The sequence below is a fragment of the Oncorhynchus mykiss genome, chromosome 21, assembly GCF_057628025.1.
Source record: "Oncorhynchus mykiss isolate SJ-2025 chromosome 21, ASM5762802v1, whole genome shotgun sequence".
NCBI lineage: Eukaryota > Metazoa > Chordata > Actinopteri > Salmoniformes > Salmonidae > Oncorhynchus > Oncorhynchus mykiss.
In genome coordinates, this window is record NC_143042.1 from 45,400,672 (window position 1) to 45,416,169 (window position 15,498).

At 42.6% G+C, this 15,498-nt stretch overlaps 1 protein-coding gene across 3 annotated transcripts; it reads left to right on the forward strand.

The window, feature by feature from the left end:
- Positions 1 to 704: 704 nt before the first annotated feature.
- On the forward strand, positions 705 to 14,343 carry tnk1 (tyrosine kinase, non-receptor, 1). 3 transcript variants are annotated; one of them, XM_021578158.3, is made up of 15 exons: positions 705 to 1,071; positions 6,388 to 6,572; positions 7,014 to 7,084; positions 7,186 to 7,371; positions 7,632 to 7,784; positions 8,073 to 8,203; positions 8,946 to 9,092; positions 9,269 to 9,395; positions 9,633 to 9,779; positions 10,023 to 10,117; positions 10,526 to 10,765; positions 12,178 to 12,251; positions 12,444 to 12,958; positions 13,053 to 13,148; positions 13,351 to 14,343. In XM_021578158.3, the coding sequence occupies exons 2-15, from the start codon at positions 6,410 to 6,412 to the stop codon at positions 13,552 to 13,554; spliced, it is 2,349 nt and encodes a 782-aa protein (XP_021433833.2). In that variant the 5' UTR covers positions 705 to 1,071; positions 6,388 to 6,409; the 3' UTR covers positions 13,555 to 14,343. The 3 variants fall into 3 exon arrangements, with proteins under 3 accessions (XP_021433833.2, XP_036814022.2, XP_021433834.2); XM_036958127.2 differs by lacking the exon at positions 705 to 1,071 and adding an exon at positions 3,360 to 3,673; XM_021578159.3 differs by lacking the exon at positions 705 to 1,071 and adding an exon at positions 3,850 to 3,983.
- Positions 14,344 to 15,498: the final 1,155 nt, after the last annotated feature.

Here is a 15,498-nt window from a genome sequence, read left to right on the forward strand (position 1 = left end):
GAGAATAGACTCTTTGAGCGCCACTCTTGATTGTCCTTTAAATTGAGCGTCATTCCCTTTCTATTGTGTTGTGTGTACCATACCACTAGTACAAGGAAGTGCATGCAGGGGGCACTCCACTTTGTTGCTGCCTGGGTGCACATTCAAATAGGAGGCCAAAAAATCTAGTCAGACTGGCTTGGTAGGAGCAGACATGCACAGTAAAGAGGGAGGGAGAGAGAAAGAGTATAGTTTCTCTACAGTACTTGAGTCATTGCTGCTGGCAAGTTTTGACATCATTCAAACAAAACAAGCAAAATATCAATGGAGAGAAATACCCTGAGGCTGTTATTGATGGAATATAACAGCGATATGATTCACTTTATGCTATGGTCACCTGCTTTTCAACTTAATCTTTAGAATTTACAATGTCCACATTCAGGGCCCTTTGTCCACACATGAAAATATAAATAAAAGGGAGGTTGAATCACTAACGTTTTAGGCAAAGGAGAACACAGGATACAACATACATGATATAACATATTTATCTTAATTTATAATTGATGCATAATGCGCGTTCAAGTTGTTCAAAAGAGCCATGAGAATATATGATAATTACGCAAATGCCTATATAATTGTAGTAGTTTTGGTGTGATTGCGCAACATTATTATGTGTAATATATTATTGTTAAATAACTTACGTCATACATTATTGTAAAAAAAAAAGGTGATGTGTAGGCGGGTGGCTGGGCAAGTGTAGCACAGGTGGACGTTGAAAAGGGGTGGTGTGAAACTATGAGGAAGAGGCAGAGAGAGCACTGTGGACAGGTAGAGCGAAACACACCAGTTTAAGTGAGGATTCTCAGATATTTTGCGATGAAATAAAACAACCGACAACACTAAGAAAATAAAAATAATGATAATTTGTTGACGAAATGAAGAAAAACAGTATGGCATGTGATGTGGATTATCTCTAGGTCTACCGATCCTATTTGGAATCAGTTATTTTGTTGTTGTCGCGCATAACCGAAAGCTGGGTTCATAAATAAGCAAGATCGTGGCACCAGTAGACTTTCGGTCATTTTGTTGACGGTAAGTATTTACCACTCATCTTTGTTGAACTAGCCTTTGGCATCAATTTACCCCACCAGTCAATACAGTATATTGGCAGTATTTATTCTGAAAAGCTAAACAATGGCGTCCCACAACTAACGTTACAGTTAGTGGCGTTCAGTAATTCATAGGCCTATACCTTGATTTACTATCAACTCCAGGGTAACAAATGTTGCAGAGTTACTTTTAACTCTGTTGAGAAAAATGGCAATGACATTTTGATAGGCAAGAATGAATCAAGCATTTGATTTAGAGAAACGCATTTGTCTGTAAACTCCAATGCGTATAAACCAGATAAATCAAAGCATATTTTCACATTTTTGTTCTAAACAATTTTTTCGAAAGTCATCATGGATGATAATTTTAATGCTGACCATACACCAGCAAGCTCAACTGAGGATTAACACAGTTTGACAATGGCAGCGTTTCCCAAACCAAAGGGTGCATGTTTTGGTTTTTGCCCTAGACCTACAGAGCTGGTTGAAATAGTCAACTCAGCATTAAGATTTGATTAATTGAATCCGCTGTATAATGCTAGGGCAAACACTAAAACTTGCACCCTTTGGGGTCCACAGGACCGAGTTTGGAAAAGACTTATTTAACAAGGGTCATAGGCAAATAGTTATGTCACTGCTAAGAGAGGTTAGTGTGTATCCAGGATTGTGTATATATCTATATATCTATATATCTTTCTCTCTGAAATAATTACTCAACTTCCAGGCTACTTCATTGGGATTGCATGAAGGCACTCCCAGAGATTGCTTGAAGGCACTCCCTTTGTTGACTGATGTAGATTGGTGACAGTTCTGGTTGTTATGAATCAGACCGAGCATTCTGTTAAAAGAGCCCTTCTCTACGAGGAGATGTTATCGGGAAGCTTTGTCAAACTCTCTCTTTGTTAGAATCCCAGCTTACCAGGGATCATGTGTCCAGTAGGTTTTTCAGACTACAGTTCTCAAATCAAGGTTTATTGGTAGCGTACACAGATTTGCAGGTTTTATGGCAGGTGCAGCGAAATGCTTATGTTACTGGTTACCCCATTAGTTGGTCTTTAATTGATCGAGTGCACTCACCCAATCGGCACCAAAAGACGTAGCCTCAATTGTAAACAAAGCCTCCCAAATGCTTCATGGACAGAGCAAATAGGCCCAAACAACCCTATAGCTACCTCCTTCTTATAACATTCATTATCCGGTAACTGAGTGGGTTAAAGATGCATTCCTGTGTACATAAATCTGAATAACCTCAAAGCAATGGCATGCTTGAGAAACGACCCGTGATTGGTTGCTCGCATGTTTTTACTGCAGACTTGGCACATGATTGTGACTTTCGTGAAATAGTTGGGTGTGGGTTTGGGAGTTGTCCTTGGGAATCTCTTTTGACAGGAATAGTGCTTGTCCGGGCTAGCCCCTTCTTGCGTCTGTCTGCATCAATGTGTTTCTGTCGGTCTTTCTGTGGAAATACAAAATGGATATGGCCTTCATCTGTTAACCAAGCTACAGTCTGCACCCACATCAGGTACCCATCATCAGCTATGACATAGACATACACACATGTTATATCTGATATGTCAATAAAAGAGAGCCGCACACTCTAGGAGCTCAGATGCAAAAATGTAATACCAACGTTTCGACAGCCAAGCTGTCTTCATAAGGGTATAATCACAAACACTGCGGGATGGCAAAATTACAATGGCAAAGTCACAATAATCACAAGAATGGCTTAAGATCTTTAATTTAAAGACGCTTGCGCCCTTCGGTCTCAACGTAGACTTTGATCTTAATCCATTCTTGTGATTATTGTGACTTTGCCATTGTGGTTGTTTGTAAACTTGTGTAGTCAAATGAATCTATGATCGTATGCTATCCATTTGTTGTTTGTATGCTGTTCTTTGTATGACATTTTAATATTTGATTATTAACCAATGATATTAGGCCACTCTTGGCCATGATTACAGACACCTGTGTCTTTTGACACTATATAAACAAGTCATCCCGCAGTGTTTGTGATTACACCCTGATGAAGACAGCTTGGCTGTCGAAATGTTGGTATTACATTTTTGCATCTGAGCTCCTAGAGTGTGCGGCTCTCTTTTATTTTCAAGTTTCTATTCCGCTAGCCAGCACCTTGTCTTAATAGGTGTGCGTTTCTTTTTCTTCTAGATATCTGATATGTCAGACAGTTGATGTGAGAACTGGTTTGGGTTTCCCAGAATAGTTGACACAAGAATGTAGGCCTCTGATTCACACCCTTCTCTGTGATTGTTTTATAGCGGCAATTCCCTGACGCGGAAGTCCACACGCAGACATGGACATGAAATGACGTGTGTAGTTAGATAGACGTTGAGTAGTTGTTGGAAATTACAGCTTGGCGTCACAGGTTGCGCCTCTTTGTGAATTGCAAAATTTGAGATCAAGACAGAGAAGAACATGCACTTCCAGTAGTCTCTGAGCAACAGACGTGTGTGTGGGCTTGCTTGCTTTGAGATTGCAAAAAAAAAAACTATTTCAAAGTTGATGTAGGAGCTGGACAAAAATACGTCACTTGATTTAAGAACCGAAGGATGGGCACCAATGTTGCGGTATGATTAGCTTTATATGTGGTAGCAGTAAACAGTGAGCAAATGTATTTTGAAACTAAGTGATTAACACCCACTGGCGTATTTTATTAGCACTTAATTGCTTATTCTTATTCTAACACACTTTCCTCTCTTTGTTTCCTGTCCCACCCTCTCTTCCCATCCTCCATTGGTTAATTCTTCTCCTCAATCGTCGCCTTTCCTCTCTGTTTCTGTAACTGGTTCTTTGTCCATGTGAACAGGGGTGATAGGATTTCCCCCAACAAATGTGATATAACAAACTTGATTCAGCTGACACTGACTTTGGTGCCAGGTAAAACATTTTTTTCTCATTAGGGTTGTTTTATGGTGTTTATTTGATACAAAACAAAGGTCTGTTAAGTGTTTGGCTGGTACTGAAAGCTGTCACACTCTGCTCCCTCTTGTGTTAGACAGCGCATTAACTCTGGACTTTTATTGATGAATTCTTGTTATGGGTGTCCATAGCGACCAGAAGAGGCTGGTATGTGAACTTTGAACATAATTACGGTAAAACAGGCTGGCTCGTTATTGAATTGAGGCTCAGAAAAGGTACTGTCTCCTTTGGTTACAGCTCTTTGACTTTCTCTGATGTTCCTCCACTGAACAAAATCTGTGAATTCCCAATTCAATTATGCATACTATTCAAATGGTGAAGCTGCTGGGAATTAGCAACAAGGCAGTGTTTACGCTGTATCTTGGAATTGGCTTGCAATGCATCCTCCCTTAACTCCCTTAAGGTGATCACTGACTGGACTGGGGAAAGCTATACCCTTGCGTACTTACCTACCCATTCTAGTTAGATCAGAAACGACTTTGACAAAAGAAGGATATATTGTTCTACTAATGGAACCGGACCATCCTGATACATTATTTGGATCTCCGTTAGTTTTTTCATAAGCAGCAGCTACTCTTTCTGGTGTCTGCACAAAACACAAGTAACAAAACACTGATGCACCCATTTTTGTTGTTCATTTGTTCAGTCGTTTCATTCTCAACCAGGATTTCTTTGGAACGCCGTTTGGGTCTTTGCAAATAACACAACATAATCTGTTTCAGTAGCTGTAGTTAACTAGCTAACTATATAGCTAGGTGTCATCTAAAATAGCCCTAATTTATAAGACAGTTCTTATCTGATTAATGGTGGTCGGACCCATCTATGTGAAGCTAGGCACAATAAGGATGAACCACAATAGTGAACTTGCGGTTAGCCTTCAAAATAAAAGTCTGGCATAATTATATTTGTATTCATTTGCATCACTGTCAATGACATACTTTTAATTTGAAGGCAACCCGCAAATTCCACTATTGTGCCTAATCCTTATTGTGTCTAGCTTCGCAACACACAACCCGGCCCGTTCGAGCCTCACTAAATCAAATCAAAGTTTATTTGTCACGTGCGCAGAACACAACAGGAAAACAGTGAAATGCTACTTATGCTACTTACGGGCTCTAACCAATAGTGCAAAATGATGAAGCTAGCTGGCTGCTTATAACGTTAGCTTTGGACCACAGGGTTAAGTAGCTGGCTAGCTATTTATTTGAATGAACTGAAGTTCAATAGGTGAACAACAAGTGGCAACCTAGCTAATACTTACTCACAAGGATTCCTAAATCATTGCTAAGAATATTCTACAATGTAGGAAAAATAAAGAAAAACCCTTGGATGAGTAGGTGTTATAAAACTTTTGATAGTGTATGTACATGAGATATCATCAGTAAATTAGCTAACATTCGGAACATGTTTTCACTTCGTCAATATGTGGTATTGTGTGTAGATGGGTGAGAATCTAAAATGAATTTACTGTGGAATAAGTCAAGGGGTATGAATACTTTCTGAAGGCACTCTAATATGGTAAAATGTAATAAATACATTGTTTATCAGGTCTGTGGGATGTTAGGCTGAAGCTACTGACCCTGAAGCTTGGCTCTCTCATTCCTCCCAGGCTTTAGGGAGGGAGGGTGGACAATGAGCTTGTGTCCCCACGCTCTCTGGTAGCTTTCATAGCTAGGATGAGTTATTTCCACCTCTGGCACACAGCTTTAGAGGAGTCCTCGTTGAGGAAGATGTCGGTTCCTCTCAATTGCTTAGCTCTCTCCAGAACAGCCGTCTTGTTCTTGAACCTTAGGAACTTGACGACTATCAGCCTGGGTCTGTCACCTGGGCTGGTTACAGGTGTTCCAGACCTGTGGGTGTGGCTCCACCTCAATCTTCCTATTATCCATCTGCAGTTTTTTGTGATAATTCTCCTCAGAATCCATCCATGTCTCATGATTCACACACAGTGCTGATGTCATCTCGAGAGGACTTAGTTTTTTTCCATCTTGCGGAATGTCTCTTTCAGGACACTCACCTCTCCCTGGGAGAACTGCAAACTGTTCTGAAGGTCCTGGACCTCTGGTCAGATCGTCCATTCTTTTGTTAGTTGAGTTAACTAGTATTTGGAAAAAGTTCTTGAAGCTAGTTTCTTGTTGCTGTAACAATTGCTTGTAGATATATTTTTGTTGATTTTGAACGGTCTCGCACCTGTGATCGCGAAATACTGTCCACTCCATTACATTTAACTTTGGGTAGCATGATGGTAGCAATATAGACTAATTCCGGTACTCCACGCAATTCCAGCCAGCACCACTGACAAGGCCGACGGAAACAGCACCTTTACATGACTCTTCCCCTCCATCCTCTTTGACCCCACTAGTGCTGTGGTGCCCTGTAGGGTCATGCTGATGGACCAGGACACTCAGTGGCTGTACCACCTCCTGGCCGAGGTCCAGTTGGAGAGGTTCTACCTGCGCGTCCGGGACGGCCTCAACATCACCCGCATAGAACACTTCAACTATGTCAAGGAGTCTGACCTCGAGCAGATCGGCATCAGCAAACCAGGTCAGTGCTCGACGCAGTTGCCTCCAAATGATTCGTATCAGAGTTTTGCTGTTTTGACCAGATGGTATACAGTTACGGATTAAAGTGACTTTTCGTAGCAATTTAGGCAGCAGGTTAGGATAATTAACGCAGCAGGTTAGGATAATTAACGCAGCAGGTTAGGATAATTAACGCAGCAGGTTAGGATAATTAACGCAGCAGGTTAGGGGAATTGGGTTAAGGTTAGGAAAAGGGTTAGTATTAGCTAAAATACAAAAATTCTAAGTAACATGAACTTGATTATTGTTATTATTTTTTACCATAGCAGTATACCATCTAGCCACAAGCAAACTATCCTCCGTGTTGGCACTACCAGTAGATTAGTGGGTTACGGTAGAATTGAGTTGTAAGTGCTGTTGATCTAGTTTGTTTTATGATCTATGGTTATTTGTTGACATGTAGGACAGAGAAGATTATGGGATGCTGTGAAACGGTACAAGATCACCATGAGACCAAAGTCATGGATCACCAAGGTAAGACATGTACACCACCTCCCACAATGTATTTCTTTGATGATTGTTAATTGTAAAACATTTTCTATTTTTTTTAATATATATATATTTTTTTCTCTCAGGTCTTCAGTGGCCGTGGTCCGGAGGGCGGTGACCAATGGGGCAGTATGGGGCAGGGCCAGGAGACAGGAGGGCGGGCACTCACCTGTCTGATTCAGGACAGTGAACTATCTCTAGGGGAGAAGCTGGGCATGGGCTCCTTCGGTGTGGTGAAGAGGGGAGAGTGGCAGACCCCCACTGGGAGAGTGGTGAGTGTTTCTAGTGGGACACTATTTCCCTTATTTTACTCACCAAGTCCAATGTTATGAATGTAGATATGCAGCAGTACTAGTGAAAAGCCAGAGCTAGGTTGCCTGTTTGGAAGACACACGGGGCAAGATATCTTAAAGATCAATAGAAATTGCATTACAGTATATTCCCGATCAATAGAAATTGCATTATCTATTCCAAATGTTATTAATCAGTACACCTAACTCATCCATCCTTCTCCTTGCTGTTGCCGTGACAGCTGCCAGTTGCGGTGAAGACTCTAAGGAGCAGCCTGTCCAGACAGACGGACACGCTGACAGACTTCCTCCAGGAGGTGACCACCATGCAGTCTCTAGACCACCCCAACATCATCCGCCTCTACGGAGTGGTGCTCACACAGCCCCTGAAGATGGTGAGACTGCCATATTCTTTCCAACCTCTGAAAGATGGAGTATAAAACATATTTATTATTTCTATATTACTACATTGAAATCCCGTCTCCTTTAATTCCTGGGCCCAATAGGCTAATATTCTAATCGGAAGTTTGGTTATTCAAATACAGCCATTCAAATTCAAATAAACTTTCAGTGGTCATTCAGATGTTATGTTTTTCAAAGAATTCACTTAGGGAATTTGAGGGGGGAAAGTAAAATCCTCAGAGCAAAGAAGTCCCTTTAAAACCGTATTATCTTTCCCCCAGGTGACAGAGGTGGCATGTCTGGGATCCCTGTATGACACGCTGCGCTCTCGTCAGTACGAGTACCCCCTGGCACGCCTCTGGCTCTTCGCCACCCAGATAGCAGCAGGCATGGAGTACCTGGAGGGTCGCAGGTGAGACACAAAACAGTCCCACTCTACAGACTACAACCACAGATAGAACAATGAGACCGATATTTCACTGGATGTATAAATGTGAAGCATTCGCTTGGTGTTTCCACTCACTGCCACATATGGTAGTGAGAGGAAGCCTAGTGGCGGGCAGTGGAAGAAGATGGAACGAGAGATTTTGGCCGACATTCTGCTAATACATTTGATCTCAATACCATTTTCTGTTCCCAAAACTAGAATCGGTTACAAACAGTGTGGACTAAGTTTTGTAGACTTTACACTTTGTCAAAGTTGTAAAAAATAGCGTTGTTTTATAAGGAGTGCAAAGGCAAATTGAGTTATTGCACACACACACTTCAGAGTAGGCATTCCCTAATGGAAATATGCAAATGTTTGCCCGAATTCTGCAGTAGGATCTTGCTAGCTTGCGCTTGGCTCTGCCCAACTCCTTGCTTGTTCTGCCCACTATGACTCGTTTGTTCCCATTTGGAATGACGGGCTGTGGTCTATCTTGGTTTAGTTATAAAAATCTTTGCTACAACCACATATGCCATTTTAACCACTAACTTTACTGTAACCCTCACCGTAACCCTAAATGTAAACAATTCCTCTGACCAACGTAATACATTTCCTGAAAGCCAATCAAATTTGACCAGAGGTGGATGAAGACACTTCTTACCAATGAAAACCCAGTATCATTTGTGGTTTTGGCTGGTAAAGTGTGCCTGTGTTATATCTCCTCCAGGTTCATTCACAGGGATCTGGCTGCCCGGAACGTTCTCCTGGCATCCAGGGAGATGGTGAAGATCGGGGACTTTGGGCTGATGAGGGTCCTGAGTCAGGAGAAGGACCACTACATGATGACAGCCCACAGACGCATCCCCTTTGCCTGGTGAGCTGAGGAGGAAACATCAAGGAGTGTGTGGGGGGAAATGTTATTTGCAAGTCATTGATTGTTTAGCAGTGTAACCTAATGGAAGCTGATGTGGAGATATCACTACTGTGGAATTTTCTTTGCTGGATGATTGTCAGTTTGTAGTAATTCCATCTCTCTCTTGCGCCCTCCAGGTGTGCCCCAGAGAGTCTGCGTTTGGGCTCCTTCACCCATTCCTCTGATGTGTGGATGTTTGGGGTCCTCCTCTGGGAGATGTTCACCTATTGTGACGAGCCTTGGCTGGGGTTATCTGGCAGACAGGTATGTGTAGAAAAAGTTTTGAAATTGAGTATGGAGACAGTTTTGTACACTTTTAAGATAAACCATGACTCACAACGACTCAAGGCTCCAAGCATCTGTACGACTTCTGAAATATTTGAGCCCTTTTTAGCAAAAAAAATGTTCAGTATTGTGTGTGTGTGACCACAAAAATTGCAATACAGAGATATTGAATATGTCTTTGTCATTAAACGTTCCTCTCTTCTTTTTTCTTCTCAGATCCTGTGGAGGGTGGAGAGGGAGGGAGAACGTATGGAGAGACCCCCTGACTGTCCTCAGGAACTCTACTCTGTGATGAGAAAGTGTTGGGCCTGTACCCCATCCGACCGACCCACCTTCTCCCAGCTCACCACTCTGGTGGCAGAGGTAACAGACTACACATTTCTATGTACATTTGTTATGCACTGTATACAGTTACATTATACTCACCAAAACGTGCAGGACTGAGGGGGAGGGGGGGGGGGGCAGGACTGAGTTTGGTGATCTCTGCTCTAATCCAGTTGTTCCTTAACATGTTTACTTTTTTAAGCATGTCGGCAGTGACAAGAATACAGGCCATTTTCACTTGGAGACGTGCTTAAATAGTTTTCCCCTCCTCCCTCTATCTAGGCTCAGCCTATAGAGGTGCGTGCTGTGAGGGACTTTGCGGAATCTAGGAAACTCACTCTGCTATCCAACGACCTAGTGACCGTCATAGACCATGGGTGAGTGAGGGATAGGAAGAAAGAGAACATTTATGGACACAGGATGGAATAATTTGTTAAACCTGCTCCTTCAAAGAGCTCCACTCATGAACCGCATTCCAACCCTGATTTGATGGTTAACCCTAATCCTCACATTCTTGCCCCCTTGTGGTAATTCTTGAGAGGGGGGGTATTATCAAATTCTTTATCACAAAAATCTTACAATTACTCCACGCTCTGTCTGCTTTTCTTAACTTGGCTAACACTACATTATGCAGAGTCTTATGTAAACATGTCAAGAGGGTTGTTAAGGACTTATAAGCAGTTTATATTTTTAGTTAAGTCTATAAGTCAGTATAAACGGTTATAACTCACTGGTTGAAATTGTACAATGGTCACTGGTTTCTTAATGTGATTCTTCCCCTGTAGTCTGGAGCTGTGTGAGTGGAAGGGTCAGAACCAGAGGACCCTGACTGTGGGCTGGTTCCCACCGAGCCTGGCTGCCCCCAGCAGCACTCCTGCTCCTCCCGCTGCCCCTGGTCCTCCCGCTGCCCCTGGTCCTCCTGCCTCCAGCCTCATCTCTCCCCCTCTGAAGGGCAGTCTGCAGCACACAGGGCATGGAGACACCCACCCTGACCGTAGCTGGGGCACCCCGGAGCGCCTCGATGAGTCAGTCAAGTTTTAATTCGGTTTCGATAAGGCTTGGATAATGTTTTGCTGCTGGGACTTAATCATGCTGTATGCTAACCTTGGTTCCTGCATTCAACAGCGTTGTTTTCTTGCAATGTTTGACAATGATGAGTTGGTTAAGTTAGAAACTGCCTGCAGGAGGGTCTTAGCTGGTGAATTAACCACCTTCCACTTAGTATTCAGCACTTTTCTTTCGTAAACATTCCACCATGAGGTAGTGTAACAACCTACTCAACCCATGGCTATATGATAAATGTAGTATGACTTTGAACCTTTGAGTATACATCCCATGACCAATGTTCCCTTTAAATGTTTTCATCACTGAAGAAATGTCAGGTCTGCTGAGCGCAAACTGTAGGCCTACAGAGACTTTTGGAAGAAAAAAAACATGCAGGGCTTGACATTAACTTTTCTAGGGCAAGCATTCCGCTAGCGGAACCCCTCCACAACATTCCGCTGAAAAGGCAGCGCGCAAAATTCAAAAATATTTTTTGGAAACATGTAACTTTCACACATTAACAAGTTCAATACAGCAAATGAAAGATAAACATCTTGTTAATCTACCCATCGTGTCCGATTTAAAAAATGCTTTACAGCGAAAGCACAACATATGATTTATGTTAGGTCATAGCCAAGTCAAAAAAACACAGCCATTTTTCCATCCAAAGAGAGGAGTGGAACGAGAGTTAACTCTGTCGGGAGCGCGCGTCATGAGACCAAGGCACTCTGCCAGACCACTGACTCAAAGAGGTCTCATGAGCCCCTCCTTTATAGTAGAATCCTCATTCAAGTTTCTAAATATGGTTGACATCTAGTGGAATCCCTAGGAAGTGCAACTTTGTCCATATCTCAATGTGTATTCGGTAGGCCAACCTTTGAAAAACTACAAACCTCAGATGTCTCACTTCCTGGTTGGATTTTTCTCAAGTTTTTGCCTGCCATATGAGTTCTGTTATACTCAGACATCATTCAAACAGTTTTAGAAACGTCAGAGTGTTTTCTATCCAATACTAATAATAATATGCATATATTAGCATCTGGGACAGAGTAGGAGGCAGTTCACTCTGGGCACGCTATTCATCCAAAAGTGAAAATGCTGCCCCCTATCCCAAAAGAGTGAACCTGTTTATCCACTTGTCCTTCAGACTAAGAGGTGACTGAAAATGTTGTTTGATGCAAGAATCCACTTTGAAATTGCATCATTATTCCCATACAATTATGCTACCCAATGCATATTGGCAACGTATTCAAGCCCGTCTCAAAATACAACACTGCCGCTTTAAGACAAAAAAAACTCTTTACTTGACTCACTTTTCAAAGTTTTGTGCTCTGTGACCAGTGTGTGTTTGGAGAGTGTGTTTACCTGTGTTTTGTTATCTGACGTTTTTCAGGAGCGTAAACTGGAGGAGCGGCCCAGCAAACAGAGATCGCGAGGAAGAGGGCTCCAACTTACAGAAAATGTCAGGTAACGACGTCAAGCAGAGCTCTTTGATCATCATATGGCTGATACGAACATGTTATCCATGTTCTACTAGCATTGAGAGCAAAGGGTCGGAAGTTCGATACCAACTAGGGATAACCACCCCCAACATGCTGTATACTGTACATCTTTTGTACACAATAAATATGTTTAATATAACTATCCTTTTGTCCCCAGGTATGACCAGGAGTCTGGAGTCTGTCCTGAGCGATCCCCAGAGCTGGACTCAGACGGTAGTAGGGGTCAGGGTGGACCCCCGTCGTGGACCCGTCCCTGCCATGGGGGCCCAGAGCGTGGGGATGCAGCAGGACATCCGTAGGTTCAGCGAGGCCAGCATCAACCCCCCGGCTCGCCCGCCCCCACCCAACCTCAAAAACTTCAAGATCCCCCAGGTGGTGAGCCGAGATCAAAGGCCTACTGCAAATCCAGCCCCAGGCACCTCATGGCCTCCACAGCCTCCAACACATCCACAGCAGCAGATGCTACATCCAGCCCAGCCTCAGCCCCAACCACCGCAGACCATGGGAGGAAGCAATCTGGGCAAGATGGCCCACATGGCACGGTCAACACCAACACTGGATAACTATGGGGACAAGGAGAGGGATCAAGAAAAGGAGAGGGTGGTGAGGGAACGAGAGAGGGAGAGGTACCCGCCTCAAGTGCAACGCACCAGGGAAGCCGTCATAGCACAGGTATGGAATTGATGTAGGGTCTTTAGTTCTTGAGGTGTTAGACAGTTCAGGCTCTTTAATTAGTCTAACTTACTAAGATATTCTGATTGGTCAGATCATGGAGGCGGTGCATGGAGTAACCAATGAGGAGGTTCGTAATGCACTTCGCCGCAATGAGTGGAACCCTGTTAGGGCCCAGCAACAACTCAAGGTAAGACAGAATTTCTCTTATAATTCTTATGTAATAATTCCGAAATAATGCATATTTTATTTACATATACTTAAAATGTATTCTCCATTGACCAACATAGTTAACTAAGAATACTAAAATTAAGTATTTGGATCAGTGTTTATGTAATTAATACTAAATATGATGCCCCAACCTCACTTCTCTCTCTCTCCTTCTCTCTCAGATGGAGCAGCTGTACTCTCTGAGCCTGTGTTCTCGTGACGACTGCGTCATGATCCTGTCCCGCTACCAGTGGAATCTACAGCTGGCCAGTCGCTACCTGTTCAGAATGGTACGGGAGGACAGGACTGGAGGAGGAGAGAGGAAGAGGAAGGATGGAGAGAGAGGGACACCCCCTGTTGCCATGGCGAGACGAGGAGGAGTATGAGAGGTGGAGGGATACTGGAAACAACAGACAATAAAGCTTTACAACGTTTAAGAGGAACTGACAAGGAATTTTAGGAATGAAATGGATGGGAGGAGGATAAAAAAGGAATTGAATATATATGGAGTGAACCATAAAGACGTTACAGTCCTTTATCCTTTTTTTTACAGTTCTGTTAAACATATTTTTTTGTGACGAACTGCCACATCCTCTCTGTTCTCAAAAATAGTTGTATCATGATGAATTTGTATATATTGTATTAGCATTGATTATATTTGTTGAATAAATTGTTGATACAAAATGTGCATGAGCTAGTGGTGTACATGTGGCTCATGCCCCTCAATTTTACAAATAATTAGAGCTGGGATGTCGTAGAATCAAGAGAATACACAGTGTGATGTAATTTCCTTTCGCAGGAAGTGTTTGGCATTTCTCACTGCCTTGACTTCCTAATTGACCTCTGGTTGTGAGCTTCCCATTATGCTGTCTATAAAACTAGAGCAGAAGGATGTTACATGGGGCTGGAGAATCCAGCACTACTATGGAGGGAGATGGCCTTATGTTAAACTGTACTTCAGCATGCTTCCAGCAAGGGGGGGGAGTAATGAGAACACCTTCCTTATGTTGTGAACCTGCCTTACTCCTTTCAGGCCCCCCTGGCACTTTGCCACTAGTATTTTGTGTTTGAGGTTTGAACCGTCAACCTGGTGACCAGGATCTCTTTAAAATCAAGCACGACTCTGTGTAATTGAGATTGACAATCACAATAAACGAATTGATCATGCTTTGAAACCGCAAGACAATTTCCCATTGAGCCGAAACATGCAGCATTTAACCATGAACGCAAGGAACATAAATAAAATACCCTTTTTTTTTTTTATACTCGGCCTAAAATATAGACAACTGCACATGTATGAACCGTTGTATTTAATATTAGAACTTGGGGTGTCACGTTCACATAGATGAATGCCTACACAAAGTGTTTGAACCCAAGTCTGTTTGTGATCGGGGCATCTGTCTCGTGTATTCCTAGTGTCATTTATTTGTTCATGGGGTGAGTATGAAGTTGGCTCTGCCAGGGTTAGGCAACCCTGGTCCTGGAGTGCTGCAGCAGTTCATGTTTTTGTTTTAACTGACATGGAAGACCAGGTGTGTTGAATTTAGGCAATCACTGAACTGATCAATTAGCTCAGTGTGGTGCCTACTGTACATGTAATTATGACGATCCTGCTGTACCTGCAGCACTCCAGGAACAAGGTTTCCTACCCTGCTTTGTGTACAATTTGGGGAACGTTTTTTGTATTAGGTCAAACAATTATTCTTTGTGGTAAATAGAGCAGTTTGGGATCTTTCGTTCAGTGTGACCTGTAGTTTTACACTAGTGCCGAGATTCAATATGTCAAGTTCTAGGCATTGCAGCTTTTATGGTGGATTGTATAGCAGCCCATACAACAACAAAAAACATCTCTAGCTTTAAAGGCAATTGCTGACTGAGCCAACATATGCAGTGTTTACCGGTAATAGGATTATCCTTTCAAAACCGCAATGTCTATAACCTGCGAATGGATTGAATCCCAGCCTAGGTTTTGTGAGTGCCAGAGAGAGCTAGGCCACTGAGGGTGGGGTGGAGAGCAGTGTTTATGAAGCCCTGTTAAATAAATGACATGTGTTACTAATTGGAAAAATGTATCCTGCCTTACAGGCTTTTCTTCTCTCTTTCACCAGTCTCCACCCAACATTTTTTAAAGTCATGGGCCCAATTCCATTATTTCCCCTAGTCTCCTTCCCTAGCTCCTACCCTTTCCTTAAAAAAAGGTTATGGGTTTAAACCTTGCCGTTGCTTTATTCTACGTTGCTTTCTAATTATTTTTGATGTTTTTGCACAATTTTACATCTAAGGTGTTTGCAGTATTTCGGAAGTAAAATATGCAACGTGTTGTCTTAAAG